This window comes from Dipteris shenzhenensis, chromosome 11, assembly GCF_047967505.1.
Source record: "Dipteris shenzhenensis isolate YYH24624 ecotype China chromosome 11, Dip_SZ_1.0, whole genome shotgun sequence".
NCBI classification, from domain to species: Eukaryota; Viridiplantae; Streptophyta; class Polypodiopsida; order Gleicheniales; family Dipteridaceae; genus Dipteris; species Dipteris shenzhenensis.
The window spans coordinates 27,312,998-27,330,867 of NC_141606.1; the positions used below are offsets into that span (position 1 = coordinate 27,312,998).

Sequence of the window (17,870 nt, forward strand, 5' to 3'; positions counted from 1 at the left end):
AGGCTGCTCTAGACTCTCATGACCAAGTTTTTGTTGAGTAGGGTCCTGGCTACTAGGTTATTGACTAGTAGGCTACTCTGGAGTCTATAAGGTCATGGTTGAAGAACCATCTATGCAACCTGGTAACTCCTCCTAGTCATGCTTTGCCTCATCCATAGCTTCTTTTGGTAAGGCTTCCTTGCTTGATCCACTTGCATGTCCTTCACCCAAGATCAAGGGTGCCTTCCTCACTTTTAATTTCAAGGGAAGTGCTTCCATCTCTTTAGACTTACCTTTTCCTACAACATGCTATACTACTACTTCTTGCTACTGCGGGCCTTCCCGTATGATGAGTGGAACCTCCTTGACTCTAGTTGACAATTGATCACCCTTATTCTTTGTGCGGATTTCTTCTCGGCGTAAGTCATCGGATGCAGATCTTTCATCTTCATCATCACTTGAGCTAGAATCATCACCCTTAGACTCACTACCCTCATCTTCGACATTTTCCTCACTACCCTCTTCTTTGACATTTTCCTCTTCAAAGAAGGTAGTGCAACTGTAATATGTGTCAAATAACTCAATCTGATGGGGGGTATCAATGACATTTAGATTTCTACCTTGGCGTAGCAATTTCTCAACAGCAAAACCCATTCGATACAATGCTACTTCCCACCCATCATTCAGTAATTTCTTTGTCATCTCTAGTATCACATTAGGATCCATCAGCTTTCTGTAATCCACCATTGCTACATCAAGCTTAACCTTATTGTCCTCAAAGTAATGAAGCTCGAGAGTCCTTAAAGGAATTTTGATTAGATTGCCACCACCCCTGGATAAGAAGCACATCAAGAAAGGCTACAAGACTTGAATGGTAATGCCTTCTAAGACAGTCATATGATTGTGTAGGACTATACCATGGTATACTTTTAAAAGTAAATACCCAAATGTAGATGTCAAACTCGCATACAAGGCATCCCTTTGTGATTCTGTCATGAACAGGACCAACGTTGATCTTTTCTTATCTACCATAGGACCTTCTATGATAAACCACAAAAGTTCAACTATCCGTGACACTGCAAGGTCTTACAATTCATCTATGAAAAATACACATGGCTTCTCCCAAGCATGACTGCTCATTGTTATGAAATACTCTGTATCAATGCCATTGATGTGTGCAAATTTTGTATCATTCTTTGATAGCAAGATATCATAGGAGAAGCTGAATGGAGAACCATCATCTAAACCACCAATCGCTCTACCTTGGGCAGTGGACTGAAAGGCATTTTTCTTGATGTCCATATATTCTGTCTCAACAACCTTTGGCATTTTAGCTCTTAGATCCTTTGTTGGTGTGGCATCTGCATCCATTGACGCCAACCACTTTCTAGCCCATGTCTTATCAAGGAGTTGACCTAGGCTAAGTGCTTTCTTCCTATCCACATCAATTGACTTGCCAACTAACTCATCATCAGATTTCAATAAAAACAATAGTGCCGAGAGAGAAGCCTCACTTTGAATCATTCGGGTGACCACTTCATCCAAGTTGCTATGCTTCCTCTTCTTTCCAAAGAAGAAGTCACCGCTTAGGAACTTCTTGCATACTTCTTTTGTTATTGCATCTAGAACAAATCTTAATTCTCTCCAGCAAATAATAGACATCGGTTTCATTATTTCTTTCCTCTAAGTTGCAGTGTGCTCTGGTGCCTCAAAGGATATCTTTCATGTTTCATATGCTTGGCAAACATCCACCATGCTCTGAAACACTGAGTCCTCGTGGAAGACAATGCAAGTAACGTCCTTGTATCTTGCAACGGCGGTGTTCAGATCCTTTGCCTCAACCTTATTACTTAGTATGCCTTGCCTATTGCTTACGAAACCTTTCAAGCAACTATAGAACTAAGTACTCTTTGCCATAGTGGCGCCAAAAATTTATTTGGCATTGATATTCTTTTCTTCTATGTTTGATAAGAGTTTGAGTATCAAGTGATAGCCTAGCGGCTCTCACTTATTTCTATTTTCTAAGATATTGTATGGGATTGAGAGGATGAGTGGACTGGATCATTGTAAATACCATGTGTATAAATGATAAATACCTTGGTATGGGGTGAGAGTTATTTGTGTATGGGATATTATGGGGTTTTTGAGAAAATAGGAAGAGTGAGTCATATAAAGAGGTGGGCTCATGTCCATGTGTTCCAATAATATAAGAGAGGCCACATGCCAAGCGTGTGGAATGCATGTGGAGTCAAGAGGAATCCTTCTAGAATTCCTGTGTGGAATAAGGAGGATGTGGACATATGGAAAAGAGAGGGTCCCTATGCGCTCCATGTGGGAAGACTCTTGACTTTCTCAATATTTTAAGAGTCTTGAGCATCTTTTGATGGGACACATGGCAATAGTAGCCAAAAAGGACATGGATGGTGACATACGATCTTATGTGACTGATGGGAAAAGCAATCTATAGGTAGCAATTATAAATGGGTGAAGGAGGGTGACAAAATATCTATAGGAGCCCTCCTCTCCCCTGTTCATCATCCCTTCCACCATTAGGCCTCATGTTGTTGTAGCTCTAGTCTCCTCAAGCCTCTTCCATGAGCCTTCTCTCCCTCTTGTAGATACTCTTATGTAGACTCTTGAGTTCATCTCTCTCTATGAGTAGTCTTGGAGCTTCCGCTCCCTCTTGTATGTATGAAACCTCTTCTTCTCCCTTGTGTTTGTAGTATTTTGAGTTGCATTGGAGTGGAGTCTCACTCTATTGGTAATGAAGGTCACTTCAGGTTCTCTCTCTTGAGTGTCTCTTTCCTTTTTCCATTGTTTTCTCTTCCAAAGTGCTCAAAAGTGTTGTCTATTCGGCCGCTCATTGCACATACATGGTTTATCTATTTCCCAAGCCACAAAGGGAGCTCTTCCTTCCCTCCTAGGTGACTTCTATGGGACTTGGATCATTGATGAAGTCTAAGTATGGAGGTGCAATGTTTCCCTGGAACCTACCCATCTTACCCAATCAGCCCCTTCAAACTCCTCGATATATATTAGTTCATGTCATGTTGAGCTGCAAGATCTTCTTTCAACAACGTATCGCTCTTCTCTTTGGCACAAACTAGCTTGATAAGATTATGGCCTCCGCTAATCCTTTCCTTCTCCCTATGCTTGAGTACAACATCACTTGGGATGTTACCATCTTCATTCTCATATAAGGGAGGCTAGTATGGGTGGTCTCTTAGTATAAAAGCTTCTTTTTAATGTTCCTTTCCCAGTGATGAATATCTCTATCACTTAGTTCGAAAGTAGCAGGAAGTGAAGAGGTGCATGAAGTTTATTACCCCTAACTTCATGTCACATCTTTTGGTGGAGACGTCGGGTGTGTTTGGTATTGGATTCATACCACCTTACTAAATGGTCTCAGGTGTACTTGATTGCACGTTATGCCTAGTATAGGCATGTGTTTTCTGATGTGATAAAGAAGATGCCTGGAAGAACTCCATTAGAAGAGATTGCAGCCCATTTAAGAGAACTAGAAGATTGTGAAGGTGATCCTCAAGCTATTCGCACAGTCATCATGATCATATCCTTTATGTTTGCACTCTTGAATATGGTTGTGAATCAAGAACTCTGACACCAGGCACAATGATAGATTGGGGATTGTTTCATGCACTAGTAGCTTGGTGTGAAGAAGAGTTGAGTCTTTGGGTAGTTTTTGACTATAACCATGGAGTGGTGATTCTCAATGCTTTCAAATTCTTTTGCTATGCAAATGATGAAGAGTACAATATCTTAAAGCTATTATGTGCACTTCGAATTGTGACAAGGATGATTCTGGAATGCATGTATACACAATGTTTTCATGGTGTTGGTTGGTCACTTATTTTTGAAGATTTTGTTGAGGATCACATTGTGGAGGGTTTTCAACAAGTGGTTATGCATAATAAGTTGATCTTGCTATACTAAGGCTCTGTGGGATCCTATTTGGATCTTGTTTGAGATACTATTTGGATCTTGGTATTTTCTTTTTGTGTTTCATCATGGTGAAGATTCTAGTGTTTCGAGGGACCCAAGGGGAAGACCCGAAGTCTTATCTTTGGGATTTTGTTTGAGGATGCCGGCTTTTTGGATGGTCCATGAAGGATCAGACAAAGATTTTGCATGATTTTCTTGAAGGTGTAGCCTTGAGTTGGCATGAGGCCTTGTCAGAATCTACCAAGGAGGACTGGGAACAAGTGGTGGTTGCAATGAAGTAGAGATTTGGGGCAGTGGAGTCGCCAAATTCTTTGATGTTGCAGTTGGACCGGTTCTATCAAGGGGAGGGTGAGATGGTCTCTACGTTGGCAATCCGATATGAAACTTTATGGACAAAGTATGAAAGGGCAGCTTTGCGAGCTATGGCATCTGCATCATCGGCCCCTCAAAGTCTCTTAGGGATGGAGCACTTAAAGATGAGCGAATTTGTTATGGCTTTGGAGCCTCGTCTTCGCTGAAAAGTAATGAGTAAAGATCCAACAACATACGTGGAGGCACTTCGCATTGCAACCAAGAAAGAAGCTTCTCTAAAGATCGAATCCTCTTTTGTGTCTTCAATAGCTTCAACTTCTAAGGTGGAGGTAATGGGCACTCCTCAGGTAGCAAAGTCCTCTGAGTTAGATCATAATATCTCCCAATTGATGGCAGAATTTGTTGATTTGAAATTGCATTTGGTTAATGCACGACAACCTAGAGCACCAAAGAGTGAGGATAGGCCTCGAGATAAGAGTGGGGTCACTTGCTATGAATGTAATGAAAAAGGTCACTATCATCTTGAGTGTCCTAGATTGAGAAAGAAAGAAGAAAAACAAGCATCTTTGTTAGAAGCTTCTTCATGGGATGAGGAAGGAGAGGTAATGATGGCTAAACGGGGGCGTGGTAAAGCAAAAGAAGAAGAAGAAAGCAAGGAAGAAGTAGATGAGGAACATCAGGGAGAGGAACACCATAGTAAGAAAAAGAAGACATCTAGAAGGAAAATTAGCCAGTCAAACTTTCCTTTAGGGCAAGGCATTGAAGCTATGACTTGTTGTCAGACCGTAAAGAAAAGGAAGCTCATATCACCTTTGGTCAATTACTTGCTTTGTCTCCAAAAATACGGAAGGAATGGGGAAAGCTAGCAAGCACAAGAGTGTCAAAGAAGAAAAAGAAGAAAAGTGCCATTCTTGTTGTTCAAAAGGTAGATATAGATGTTGGTGATGATGTACCTATAGTTGATGTGATCATTGATGGTTAAGTGATTTCTAATGTGTACATTGATGGAGGTGCATCGATTAATGTCATGAGTGAGAAGACCATGATAGATGCGGATTTAAAATACTCTAGTACTACCTCTCCTTATCGCATCAAATTGGCTGACAACACTAGGGTAAAGACCTTGGGAGTTGTAAAGAATCTAGAAGTGTATGTATGTGGAATTTTTGTGCCGACTACTTTTCAAGTGATCCCTACCAAGCCAGATGCACATGCCTATCTATTGATTTTGGGAAGGCCTTGGCTATGCAAGGTGAAGGCTGTTCAAAAGTGGGATACTGAAGAATTGATTTTGTAGGGAAATGATAAGAAGGTGCACTACAACATCAGAAGTCACAAAAAGGAAGTTGTCAAGGAGGAGTCTTCAACATCAGAGAGTTTGAGCCCTGACTTAACCAATGAAGAAGAAGAGAGAGGGTGTAGCTCCAAGGAGTCCAGCTCAGAGGGTGAGGTGGAAGGAGTGGCCTTTGGACTTTGTCTTGGTGCTAATCAGGAGGAGGGAACAAGGTGGTGGTACAAGAAGATCCTATAGAGACACTTCATGTGGAGGATGTGGAGCATACTAAACGATGCCAATGCAATGTGGTGATTCTCTATCAGGTAGTGAGAAGCTCTAGTACATGGATATGTTAGATGATTTTCCATGTCTCTTTGCAACAAGATATTCATAGGTTCAACCAATCTCTCTTGTGGAGCAAAAGATTGAGTTAAAGCCAAAAAGCAAGCCAGTTGTGCAACGCGTAAGGCGATTGGGGTTGATCCAAGCTAAGGCACTAAAGAAAGAGGTAACACAAATACTTGAGGCGGAATTCAGCTTTCCTGTTGATGATTCAGAATGGATATCTCATGTAGTTGTCACACCAAAGAAAGGACATAAGTGGCAAGTTTGTGTGGACTTTCGTCCCTTGAATGCATGCACTAAGAGGGATCATTTTCCTTTGCCATTCCAAGATAAAATACTAGACCAAGTAGCAGGGCATGAGATGTATTCTATATGTGATGGGTATTTTGGGTACTTTCAAATTCATATTCGGGAGGAAGATCAAAAGAAAACATCATTTGTCACACCTTGGGGAGTTTTTGCTTACAGAGTGATGCCTTTTGGGTTGACCAATGCACCAACTACATTTCAAAGGTTCATGAGTCAAGTGCTCGAGCCTTACTTGGGAAAGTTCATAAGGGTGTTTTTCGATGATTTTTGCATTTATTCTCGGTGCATAGATCACATGGAGAAGTTAAAGATGGCCTTAGCTAGGATTGATGAAGCAGGGTGTCTAAATCCTAGCATGTGTCATTTGGCTCAAACAAAAGTAGCCTTGTTGGTGCATATTGTGTCTGAATAAGGCCTGCAAATGGATCCTGACAAGGTTCAAGCAATCATGGCATTGCCAAGTCCTGAGAGTGTCACTGGTGTTCGTAGAATTCTAGGAAAGAGCAAGTATTATCAATGCTTTTGTGATGATTTCATAGAGATAGTGCATCCCATAAACTTGTTGACAAGAAAAGGAGGTTCTTTTCAATGGGGTGTGGAGCAACAAGAGTCTTTTTAGCAACTTAAGGAGGCCATGAGTAAGGGCCCAATATTGAATCCCCCTGATTGGTCTCAAGACTTTTATGGAAATCCAAGTGTATCTTTGCATTCTGTTGGTGCTGTATTGCTACAAAAAGGAGAGGCAAGTAGAATGCAACCCATCTATTATGCCAGCCGACAGCTTATAGAGGTGGAAACAAGGTATGAAGAAATGGAGCAACAAGCCCTCTCTTTGGTGTTTTCAGTCAGAAAGTTTCGCTCCTATTTATTACCTTGGCTTTTTTCTTCCTTACCTCTCAGTCTGTATTAGCATATCTAAATTGCAAGCCTAATTCTGGGGGAAGATTTGCAAAATGGTTGTCAGAGCTTCAAGAGTTCTCTTTCTCTTTTGCCACCACTAGGTCCACTATGGCAGATTTGCTCACAGGATGGTAGGATCTAAGAGAAGAAAAGAAATATAAGGAGGACATTAATGATGAAAGGGAGATACCACCAACAGCTTTTGTCTTGTATTTTGATGGCACTTTTAGTCCTTCATGCCAACAAGGAGCCAGGGGGATAGCCTTGATGAATTTTGAAGGCCAAGAGGTATGGGCAAGAGGACAAGAGCTTCCAAGTATCACAACTAACAATGCAGCTGAGTATAATGCTTTGATTCTTGGTTTGGAGGGTTGTCTTCAAAGTCAAGTTAAAGAATTAGAAGTAAGAGGAGATTCTCAGCTTCTTATAAAGCAAATGCAAGGGCATTACAAGACAAGAAGTCCTCATTTGAAGGAGCTTAATCAAAAGTCTATGGCACTATGTAGTCACGTTTGTTCATATAAACAGAAAAGAAAATCAAAGGGCAGATGAGTTAGCTACTCAAGCCATTGTAGTACAAGACCGAGGGTGGTTTCTTTGGTAGACATTGGTGGATGGCCAGAACTACAAGATGTTCAGCAATATGTGAAAGAAGGCATGTTTCCTTGAGGGTTGACTCCACAACAGAAGTAGAGATTGGTTACTTTTGGCCACGCCTCCATAAGGATGTATATGAATGTCACCAATGGAACCTATCAGCTTGAGGATGTTGACAGCATGGTGATACCCGAATGCACCAATGAGTGCCGCCTTAAATTCTTCTATGCTTGACCACCTTGAGGGCCAGCAAACCCTCTCTATCACTAGGATCTGCTGGGGGGGGAAAGATGTGATGCCAAAATTTGATATTTTTTTATTTGGCATTGGCATTGTTTTCTTCTATGTTTGATAAGAGTTTGAGTATCAAGTGATAGCCTAGTAGCTCTCACTTATTTCTATTTTCTAAGATACTGTATGGGATTAAGAGGATGAGTGGAATGGATCATTGTAAATACCATGTGTATGAATGATAAATACCTTGGTATGGGGTGAGAGTTATTTGTGTATGGGATATTATGGGGTTTTTAGAAAATAGGAAGAGTGAGTCATATAAAGAGGTGGGCTCATGTCCATGTGTTCCAATAATATAAGAGAGGCCACATGCCCAACGTGTGGAAGGCATGTGGAGGAGTGTGGAGTCAAGAGGAATCCTTCTAGAATTCCTATGTGGAATAAGGAGGATGTGGACATATGGAAAAGAGAGGGTCCCTATGGGCTCCATGTGGGGAGACTCTTGACTTTCTCAATATTTTAAGAGTCTTGAGCATCTTTTGATGGGACACATGGCAAGAGTAGCCAAAAAGGACATGGATGGTGACATACGGGCTTATGTGATTGATTGGGAAAGGAATCTACAGGCAGCAGTTGTAAATGCGTGAAGGAGGGTGACAAAATATCTATAAAAGGAGCCCTCCTCTCCCTTGTTCATCATCATCTCTTCCACCATTAGGCCTCATGTTGTTGTAGCTCTAGTCTCCTCAAGCCTCTTCCATGAGCCTTCTCTCCCTCTTGTAGATTTCTCTTATGTAGACTCTTGAGTCCATCTCTTTCTAGCTTATTCTCTCTCTATGAGTAGTCTTGGAGCTTCCGCTCCCTCTTGTATGTATGAAACCTCTTCTTCTCCCTTGTGTTTGTAGTATTTTGAGTTGCATTAGAGTGGACTCTCACTCTATTGGTAACGAAGGTCACTTCAGGTTCTCTCTCTTGAGTGTCTCTTTCCTTTTTCCATTGTTTTCTCTTCCAAAGTGCTCAAAAGTGTTGTCTATTCGGTTGCTCATTGCGCATACATGGTTTATCTATTTCCCAAGCCACAAAGGGAGTTCTTCCTTCCCTCCTAGGTGACCTCTATGGGACTTGGACTGTGGGACTTGGATCGTTGATGAAGTCTAAGCATGGAGGTGCAATGTTTCCCTAGAACCTACCCATCTGACCCAATCAGCCCCTTTAAACTCCTCGATATATATCAGTTCATGTCATGTTGAGCTGCAAGAACTTCTTTCAACAACATATCACTCTTCTCTTTGGCACAGACCGGCTTGCTGAGATTATGGCCTCCGCTGATTCTTTCCTTCTCCCTATGCTTGAGTACAACATCAGTTGGGATGTTCCCATCTTCATTCTCATATAAGGGAGGATAATATGGTGTGGTCTCTTGGTATAAAAGCTTCTTTTTAATGTCCCTTTCCTAGTGATGAATATTTCTATCACTCAGTTCGAAAGTAGCAGAAAGTGAAGAGGTGTGTGAAGTTTATTACCCCCAACTTCATGTCACACCATGTACTCAGATGTAGGTCTCCTGCCCTTCACTATTTGTGGCTTTCCACAGCCCTGTAAATTAATTTTTTTTTTTCAAATCCGATTCTTTTCTCAAAAACCTATTGCGTATGCAACAACTTCAAAGAACCATCTTTTGCATTAAATCTTTTTTCCCACAAATTTTCCTCTTTACCTCAAACTCTCACAACCTATTGTTACAAATTTCTCTCAAACTTGAACTCTCCTAGTCTATTAGGCATGCAACAATTTTTTTTTTTTAAAAGTAGAAAATAATTTATTAAAAATTTCTCTCGCAACCTCATTATTAATATGAGATATCCATTTGTAATATTTTTAGTCCATAATATAATAAATTTTTATTAACTAATGTTAAAATATAATTTCGCTAAAAATATATAATGTTAATCTATAAATTAATATAAATATTATATAATTATTATATAAATAAATATATATATATATATATACATTAATTTAAAAAAATATAGCAATGAAAATATTTTTGAAAGGGAGGTCTTCTAGCATATGGGCTTTATATAATACTTATTATTCAAACAATGAAGAATTAGTGAATGTATTTGTAAGGTAGTTCTTAATATAAAGTACAATATTCTTCCTGCTATTAACTAGATATTAAATTTTAGTTTTAATAAAAATATACATTATTAACTTAAAAACTAATATAAATATAATGTAATTATTATATAATTATAAATAAATATATAAATTATTAATATTATGCATTAATAACATTTAAAATTATGTATATTATATACTAATAAACTTTAAATTTTAAAAAGATAATCAATCAAAGAATTGAATTAATTTAAAAAATAAGGAAATATTAAATTTTACACACGTGCTTTTAGCATCTATGCTTTTCTTCCATGTGTATAATACTTGTTAATCGAAGAATGAAGAATTAGATAATGTATTTGCAAGGTAGGTATTTAAAACCATAGAATTTAGAAGAGGTTTATCATACTTACTTATCTTTGTTACAATATGTATAATACTTTGCAAAAGCCTTAAACTTTGTTTAAGGCCTTTCACAAAACTACAGTATCATTGAGTCCATATCAGTTTTCTACTTTAACAACTACAAAATATCCATGGTATGAATCCATGATATAGAATACATATTTCTTTTGAATATTTCTTATCACATACTTCTTCATTTCTTCTGATACACCATGCAGCATGAATGTAAGAAAATATGAATCGATGTGCTTTTAGCCTATGTGCTTGTCCCTAATCAGTAGAATACTTTGACTAGGTAGACTAATGCATATTTTATAATCTGTATACCTTAAATCTTACACCCTAAATCTTAAATCCTAAAGTTTCCTAAATCTTAGGTTATACAATCTAAGCTCTTAAACTTATATAATAGTTCTAATCCATAAACCCTAAATCCTAACGCCATAGCTTAAATTCTAAAACCTAATTTTCAGATCCTAAACCCTAGATTCTAAACTCTAAGCTCATGACCTTATATACTAAACCTTAAACCCTAAACCCTAAATCCTAAATCATAAACCCTAAATCATAAACCCTAAAACCTAAACCCTAAAACAATAATCATAAATCCTAAACCCTAAATGCTAAATCCTAAATCCTTAACCCTAAATCCTAAACCCTAAACCCTAAATCCTCAACCCTTAGCCCTAAACCCTAAACCCTAAAACCATAATCATAAACTCAAAACCCTAAACACTAAATCTTAAATCCTAAGCCCTAAATCCTTAACCCTAGATACTAAACCCTAAACCCTAACCCTAAAATACAACCAAAATCTAATGATTTTTTTAATTTGTGCAATAGATTTGATATATCACCCAACCTGTTGTAAGTGGAATAGGTTAATGGTGCACCCAACCTATTGCAAAAATCAAGGAATTTTCTTGATTTGTGCAACAGGTTGGATATATCCCTCCCCCAACCTGTTGCTTGAGCAATAGGCTAGGGTCACCCCAACTTATTGCTTGAGCAACACGTTGGGGGATATATCCAACCTGTTGCACAAATCAAGAAATTTCTTGACTTGTGGAATAGGTTGGATATACCCCTCAAGCAATAGGCTGGGGAAGTCAAGAAAATGCACCCCTAACCTATTGCTTGAGCAACAAGTTGGGGGATTATATCCAACCTGTTCCACAAGTCAAGAAATTTCTTGATTTTTGCAAGGTTGGGGGATATATCCAACCTGTTGTACAAATAAAAAAAATTCATTAAATTTTGGTTATTTTTTAGGATTAGGCTTTAGGGTTTAGGGTTTAGGATTTAGGATTTAGGGTTTAAGATTTAGAGTTTAGGGTTTAAGATTTAGTGTTTAGGAGTTTAGGATTTAGGGTTTAGGGATTAAATGTTTAAAGTTTAGGATTTATGGTGGTTAAGATGTTTTGGTATTAATTGTTTAAAGTTTAGGATGTAGGGTTTAGGTTTAATGCCTACTCTGCTAGTTTTGATATAAAAGTTATTAAGTAATAATAAGCTCAATGATTATTTATTGTGTCTTTTTTTGAGTTGCTAATCTATTTTTGTACATAAAACACGTATTCACCCTAACAGAGGGTATGGATGTGGTGCTATATAAGAAGAATGAAGTGGTTGCTTTTGGACGAATTCATTGGGGTTTTTGACTTTACCATCTTAGGACCAATCCCAGATTGCACACTCTACGTAACATTGGAAAATGCGTTTGAACGACAAGTTTCACAATTGGGTTATGGGAATACTTGGTATGCCATCTCCAATTCTTTTAGTGTTTGTGTAAAACTTTAGGCCTTTATAACTCACATAACAAAACAAGTTGTTTTTTGCAAAGGTGATTGGTGTCTTGCATTTTGTTAGCCTCAACAACCCTCTGGTGGAGTACCATTACAATACGTGTGGCGGTCCTCAAGTTAGCTTTGACCCCTTTCATCTTTTTTGTTACAGTTGTGATTCTGTGCAGGACATTGTACATGTCCTTTGCTTGAAAGGCTGTGTGACTTTACGTGATGGCAACTAGGTCGCACTTCAGGTTTGTGGGCCACATGTGGACATGGTGCTTAGTCTTCATTGCCCTTTCCTAGAGTTCCATACACGTAGCGTTGTTGCTACATGTTCAATGCTCCTTGACAAAAGACCCATAGGAGATTTTACAGTAAACACTTTCGGCTTTTTAACTAGTTTTGTACAGAGTGTGTAGTTTGAATTCCCTGTTCCAATGGCAAGCTAGTATTGTGCATAGTACTTTTTCTTTTCATTAGCTACACCCTTCTTCCCCAAAAAAATAAACCGTCACAAGATTTCTCTGGAAAGTTGAGGTCTTTCCTTTTCTTTCATTTGTGCATATGCAATAGTTTGATTTCCGTATTCCAAAAACAAGTTGCTACTGTACATATGCAGTCCATGCTCTTGCAACTCACAACAAATAGTGTACAACCATGTGTTCACCTCCGCAATAAATGTGCATGGCTGTAATCATTTGTAGATAAACTTGGCATTGGTGCAACTAAATTTTTTCCCGACTTGCCTCTCCCTCCTCCATTGTAAATATTCACATTTACAAACATTTGTATATAAACTATGTCTTGATGCGACTCTAAATTTTGTCTAGCCTACTTGGAGTTCTGTAATACAAAAGCTTACACTTGTAAATTCTCAAAGGCAAACTTTAAATTTTCGCAACCAATTTTTTGGGCCTTGATTTCCCAAAGTTTGCTACTTTATAATTAGCAATTCCTCTGATTAAGACAACAAAACTTGGTCTTATTAGTCATGGACTTGAACATTGCACTTGCCTCTCATAATGTCAAATGGGATGACAAATTTCTTGGTCAACACCTGCAAATTTTAGACTTTTATACTTGCCTCTTGTCTTTCTTCTGCCTTGAACAGCATGAGGCGGTAGTGCACATAATGCAAGAAACTATTACGAAAGTGAAGCATGCTCTAAAAGAAATGAACGAGCACCTTAAAATTTCAGAACAAGAAAATTTTAGCTTCCCACAACCACTAATCTATGACTGTCTGTTGATACTGCAATGCCAGTTTGGTCATTTGTTCACTTTTTTTTCGTACAATGGAGAAACTTTCATGGAAACGATAAGAACAGGGAAGCACCAGAAAGGAAAAAGATGTGTAATACTCATGAACTACTCAGTTACCCCAGCAACAATAGTTCCACTTATTGAGAGCAACAAGAAACATGAATACAATCTTTGGTCACCCTATGAAAGACTTTCTTTTTGCAACTTCTACAACAACAACCAACTCTTGCAGCATGTGAGGTTGCCAATTATTTTTTGGAACAACAAAACAACAGTAAGCATGGCATTAAACAAATTTGCAATAACATATACAAGCTCAGAACAGAAAACTTCCACGCTGAACAAGGAGAGCAAAGTATTCAACAGAATAGGCAAGGGCAAGCTCAGGAAATTTAAAATACAAAAGGAAAGTTTGCTTGTTCATGTTGTGGATGTTTGACTTTTCAAGGCAAGCTCAGACGCTTAAGCACAAATGCAGAACTATTTGCTGAACAAGAAAAATTTGTCCTCACTTCCTTACTCTCAGGAAGAAAATGTGTTAGTACACTTTTCCACAGCCAAATACGTGCATTCAAAGTTCCAAAATTTGCTCTCGTAAACATAATGACATCACCCATGACATGCTAAACCTCACTATCAACAGTGTGCACCTCCTCCTTTCAAGTGGCACCTCGTTGTTGCAAGTGCGATGTAGGAGTCCAATAGCTTCAGTGGGTGACAAAACGAAAGGGTGGTAAGAAATCTTTAACCATCTATCCCTAACCCGTTGGAGACGCAGCAACAAGAGGAGCTATTTCATCCACACATGCCAGGCCCCAGGTGAAGTCTGATTTTTGAGAGCTGTAAGAGCAGCTGAATGAGTTCAGAAAAATCAGAGCTGTAAGAGCAGCTGCAAGAGTTCAGAGTCTCACAAACTTCCACATTCTAGTTGAATCTATGGCTACCAAGCTCCCTGCTGTTCCCATCATCAAGCTTGGCTCCCAAGGCCTCGAGGTCTCTGCTCAGGGTCTCGGTTGCATGGGCATGTCCAGTGGCCGTGGCTCCCCGAAGCCAGATGATGAGATGATCGACCTCATCCGCTATGCTGTCGACTTGGGCATCACTTTCCTCGACACCTCCGACGTATACGGCCCCCTGCTCAACGAGATCCTTCTCGGCAAGGTACTTACCCTTCCCCCAAATAGAGGGTATGGGCTGTTCCGGGTTCTGTCTTGTCGTTACGATGTAACCATCCGGCAGCCACAAGGATGACTTGCAGCTTGATGGGTCGATGTTCTGTGAGTGTGTTCTTTTTGCGTTTGTGTTTGTTTTGGCTTTCTGGAAGCCCGCTGTGACATAGTTTTGCATATGGGCAACTATAAATTCCAGCATGATTCAGTATTTGATCGCGCCAACTAAGAATCTCCGTGTAGGCTCTGAAAGGAATACGGAGCAAGGTTCAGCTGGCCTCAAAATTTGGGGTCTGTACTGATAACAGTCAGCACACAAAATTTAGGGGAGATCCAGCATATGTCCGTTCTTGTTGCGAGGCAAGCTTGAAAAGACTGGAGGTGGACTGTATAGACCTGTACTACGTGCATCGGATCGACAAAAGGGTTCCGATCGAAGTCACTGTAAGTGCACTTAGCTCGTTTAGTCGGTTGTACGCGATTTTTTCGACTCCTTTACCTCGGAAGAGGAATCCCATAGAGTTTTACTGAATGGTTGCAGGTTGGAGAGATGAAGAAATTAGTAGAAGAAGGCAAGATCAAGTATTTGGGTCTTTCTGAGGCTTCTGCTTCGACTATTCGGCGAGCGCATGCTGTACACCCCATCACTGCAGTTCAGCTGGAGTGGTCACTATGGACCCGAGATGCAGAGCGGGAGGTCATTCCAACCTGCAGGTCTTTCTCTACAAAACTTCTGCCTTCAATATAGACTTCTTCCGATGCCTTACAATTCTTATGGCCGTCTTTTACTTGTCTTTTAGCACTTGCTAAGCTATGATGCTAAAAATACAGGGAACTGGGGATTGGCATTGTGCCCTACAGCCCACTGGGTCGCGGTTTCTTCTCTGCTGGAGCAAAGATTACTGAGGGTTTGACAGAAAACGATACGCGCAAGGCACTAATTCCTGGAACCATAGAAACTCTCCGCTTTGCAAATCAATTGCAGCTCGAGTAAGCCAACAGCAAAATAACTTGCCTAAATAACACCCAATTTTCTTGTTCGTTTGTACAGGCGACTCAACCCAGACTGTCAGGCGAGAACCTTGAGCGTAATATTTTATTGTTTGAGAAACTGAACGAGTTTGCTTCGAGGAAGGGGTGCACGCCAGGCCAGCTTGCTCTTGCATGGGTGCAACATCAGGGGGATGACGTTGCTCCTATTCCAGGAACCACCAAGCGGAAAAACTTGGAAGAGAATGTGGGCGCTTTGAATGTGAAGCTTTCAAAAGAGGACCTGCAAGAGATTGAAGAGATCTTCCATGCCAATTGTGCTGCTGGTGCTCGGTATTCAGACATGAGTCTGACCACTATTGACTGCGAGACCATCCCCCTTTCAGAGTGGAAAGTTGCATAAATTGTTCTTCCGACACAGCCAAGATGAAATCCCCCATGATAGGGGAACCTTTTTAAAAGCATCAGATTCACATATACTTTGGAGCTATTCTTCCTAGGTGGTATGTGATTAATATTGCCTTACATGTCCTATTTTATCAATAACGCCTTGTCATCCTAAAATTGAATTTCAACACTTAGTGGTGGCATTGGATTTACTTTCAAGCCAATATATATCAGAGGATGGTCATTAACATGGGTGCGGAGTCCATTGAGAGTAATAACAAGAAATTCCATATTAAGAATATGCTTACTCATTTAGCTGAAATATAACATTGGGCATCCAAAGTTTGTGTAGGCTTATTCTATGCTTGATAGATGTTGAAATGTGTTTCCTTGAGATGACTTATAGTTTTGAGGTGAAGGGCGATGCTTAAGGAGTATAAATTGTTCTTAAGAACGTTTTCACCTTGTTTACAAATTCTCGGTCAATAATCTACATAGTATGAGATAATTCTCTATATTCAAAATTGCAAAGAATGTTTATGCATGAAGATGATTTTTTTAAAGCAAAGACTTGGAGAAGGGTCCAACTAGAATGAAGAGTCTCATGAACTATTAATAAAGCTAGAATGTAAACATGATTGGTAAGATTAATTTGAGGACAATGTAAGTAGCAAAATTCAACTAGAATTTATGACAAATTGGTGATAAAAGCAATTCAAATAGAAACAAAATGCTTTGAAATTTGAGGAATTATAGAGCCAATGTTAACAATCCTTTTGATGAAAATGATGAAAAACAAAAACATGTATAGCCTGAAGAAGCAATAAAATACAAAGATGGAGATGATAGGAATTACTGTAGCTTGTAGTGTTCCATTGCAATCACTGCGGTGGTCGAAACCCACCATGCAATGGTTATAACCCTTGCACAAAACATTTTTTGAAGCCCTTAAATTAAGGGAAATCCTAAAGCATAATTGGGATTGTATCTTAATTTTTCCCAAGATGGGATTTCTGAATAAATGAGTGCATAATGTCCCTTGAATCCCAACCCATATTTCTCAGTCTCAACTTGCAAATCTGTTTTTGTGGGTACTTAATGTACTACTAAGTGGCATGCAAAGAGGCTTCGAAGCCCCCTACTTAACTAAATTGAATATTAGGGATTAACTACGCACCTATAGTTAGCTCTAGTCCTAAGTAGTACCTATAGGGGTTAGTTGTCATAGTTAATGTCCTAAAACAGTTATTCAGTTATATATGCATGTAACTACTAGTCTCATACTAATGAGTCTTGTTAGTCGGACAGAACTTAAAGATGAATCGGATTACAATGATGCTATGTTTATTAGTTCCACTTTGATTTTTTATTGTAATCTGATAATGATAAATGAATGGAAAACACTTTATGATTTGCATCTGCTATTTGCAATGTATTATTGAATTGTGATAAGTTCCGACTTCTTTCTTATTGTATTCTAATTCCATGTTAAGGCTTTCGATGGAAGTGTTTGCTTAAAGTCTGATGTAGAAGTGCTCTGGGTATAACCACCCTGAACACATTTGGTGATCCTGCAGTTGATTCGAGTTCAGAAAAGCCTTTGAGATGGAAGGAATCAAGGAAGCTTGATGCCACGCGTCCGAAAGTGCTAGCAAAATGTACGAAAGCGGCGGCAATTTGATGAAGAAAGAGAGCAAGACGAAGCGGATGTAGGCTTGCATCCCACAAGGGAATGGACAAGCGGAAAGTGCAAATCAAGTATTGATGAAGATCTTGATGGAATTTTCAAAGGAGAACGACAATGAAAGAAAGACGGCTTGGCGCGAATAA

General features: G+C 39.3%; 1 protein-coding gene across 1 annotated transcript; it reads left to right on the forward strand.

Annotated features, from left to right (window-relative positions):
• Nucleotides 1-14,140: 14,140 nt before the first annotated feature.
• On the forward strand, nt 14,141-16,288 carry LOC147896845 (auxin-induced protein PCNT115-like). Its single transcript, XM_087382042.1, has 5 exons — nt 14,141-14,655; nt 14,907-15,107; nt 15,205-15,377; nt 15,495-15,597; nt 15,715-16,288. The coding sequence occupies exons 1-5, from the start codon at nt 14,431-14,433 to the stop codon at nt 16,054-16,056; spliced, it is 1,044 nt and encodes a 347-aa protein (XP_087238168.1). The 5' UTR covers nt 14,141-14,430; the 3' UTR covers nt 16,057-16,288.
• Nucleotides 16,289-17,870: the final 1,582 nt, after the last annotated feature.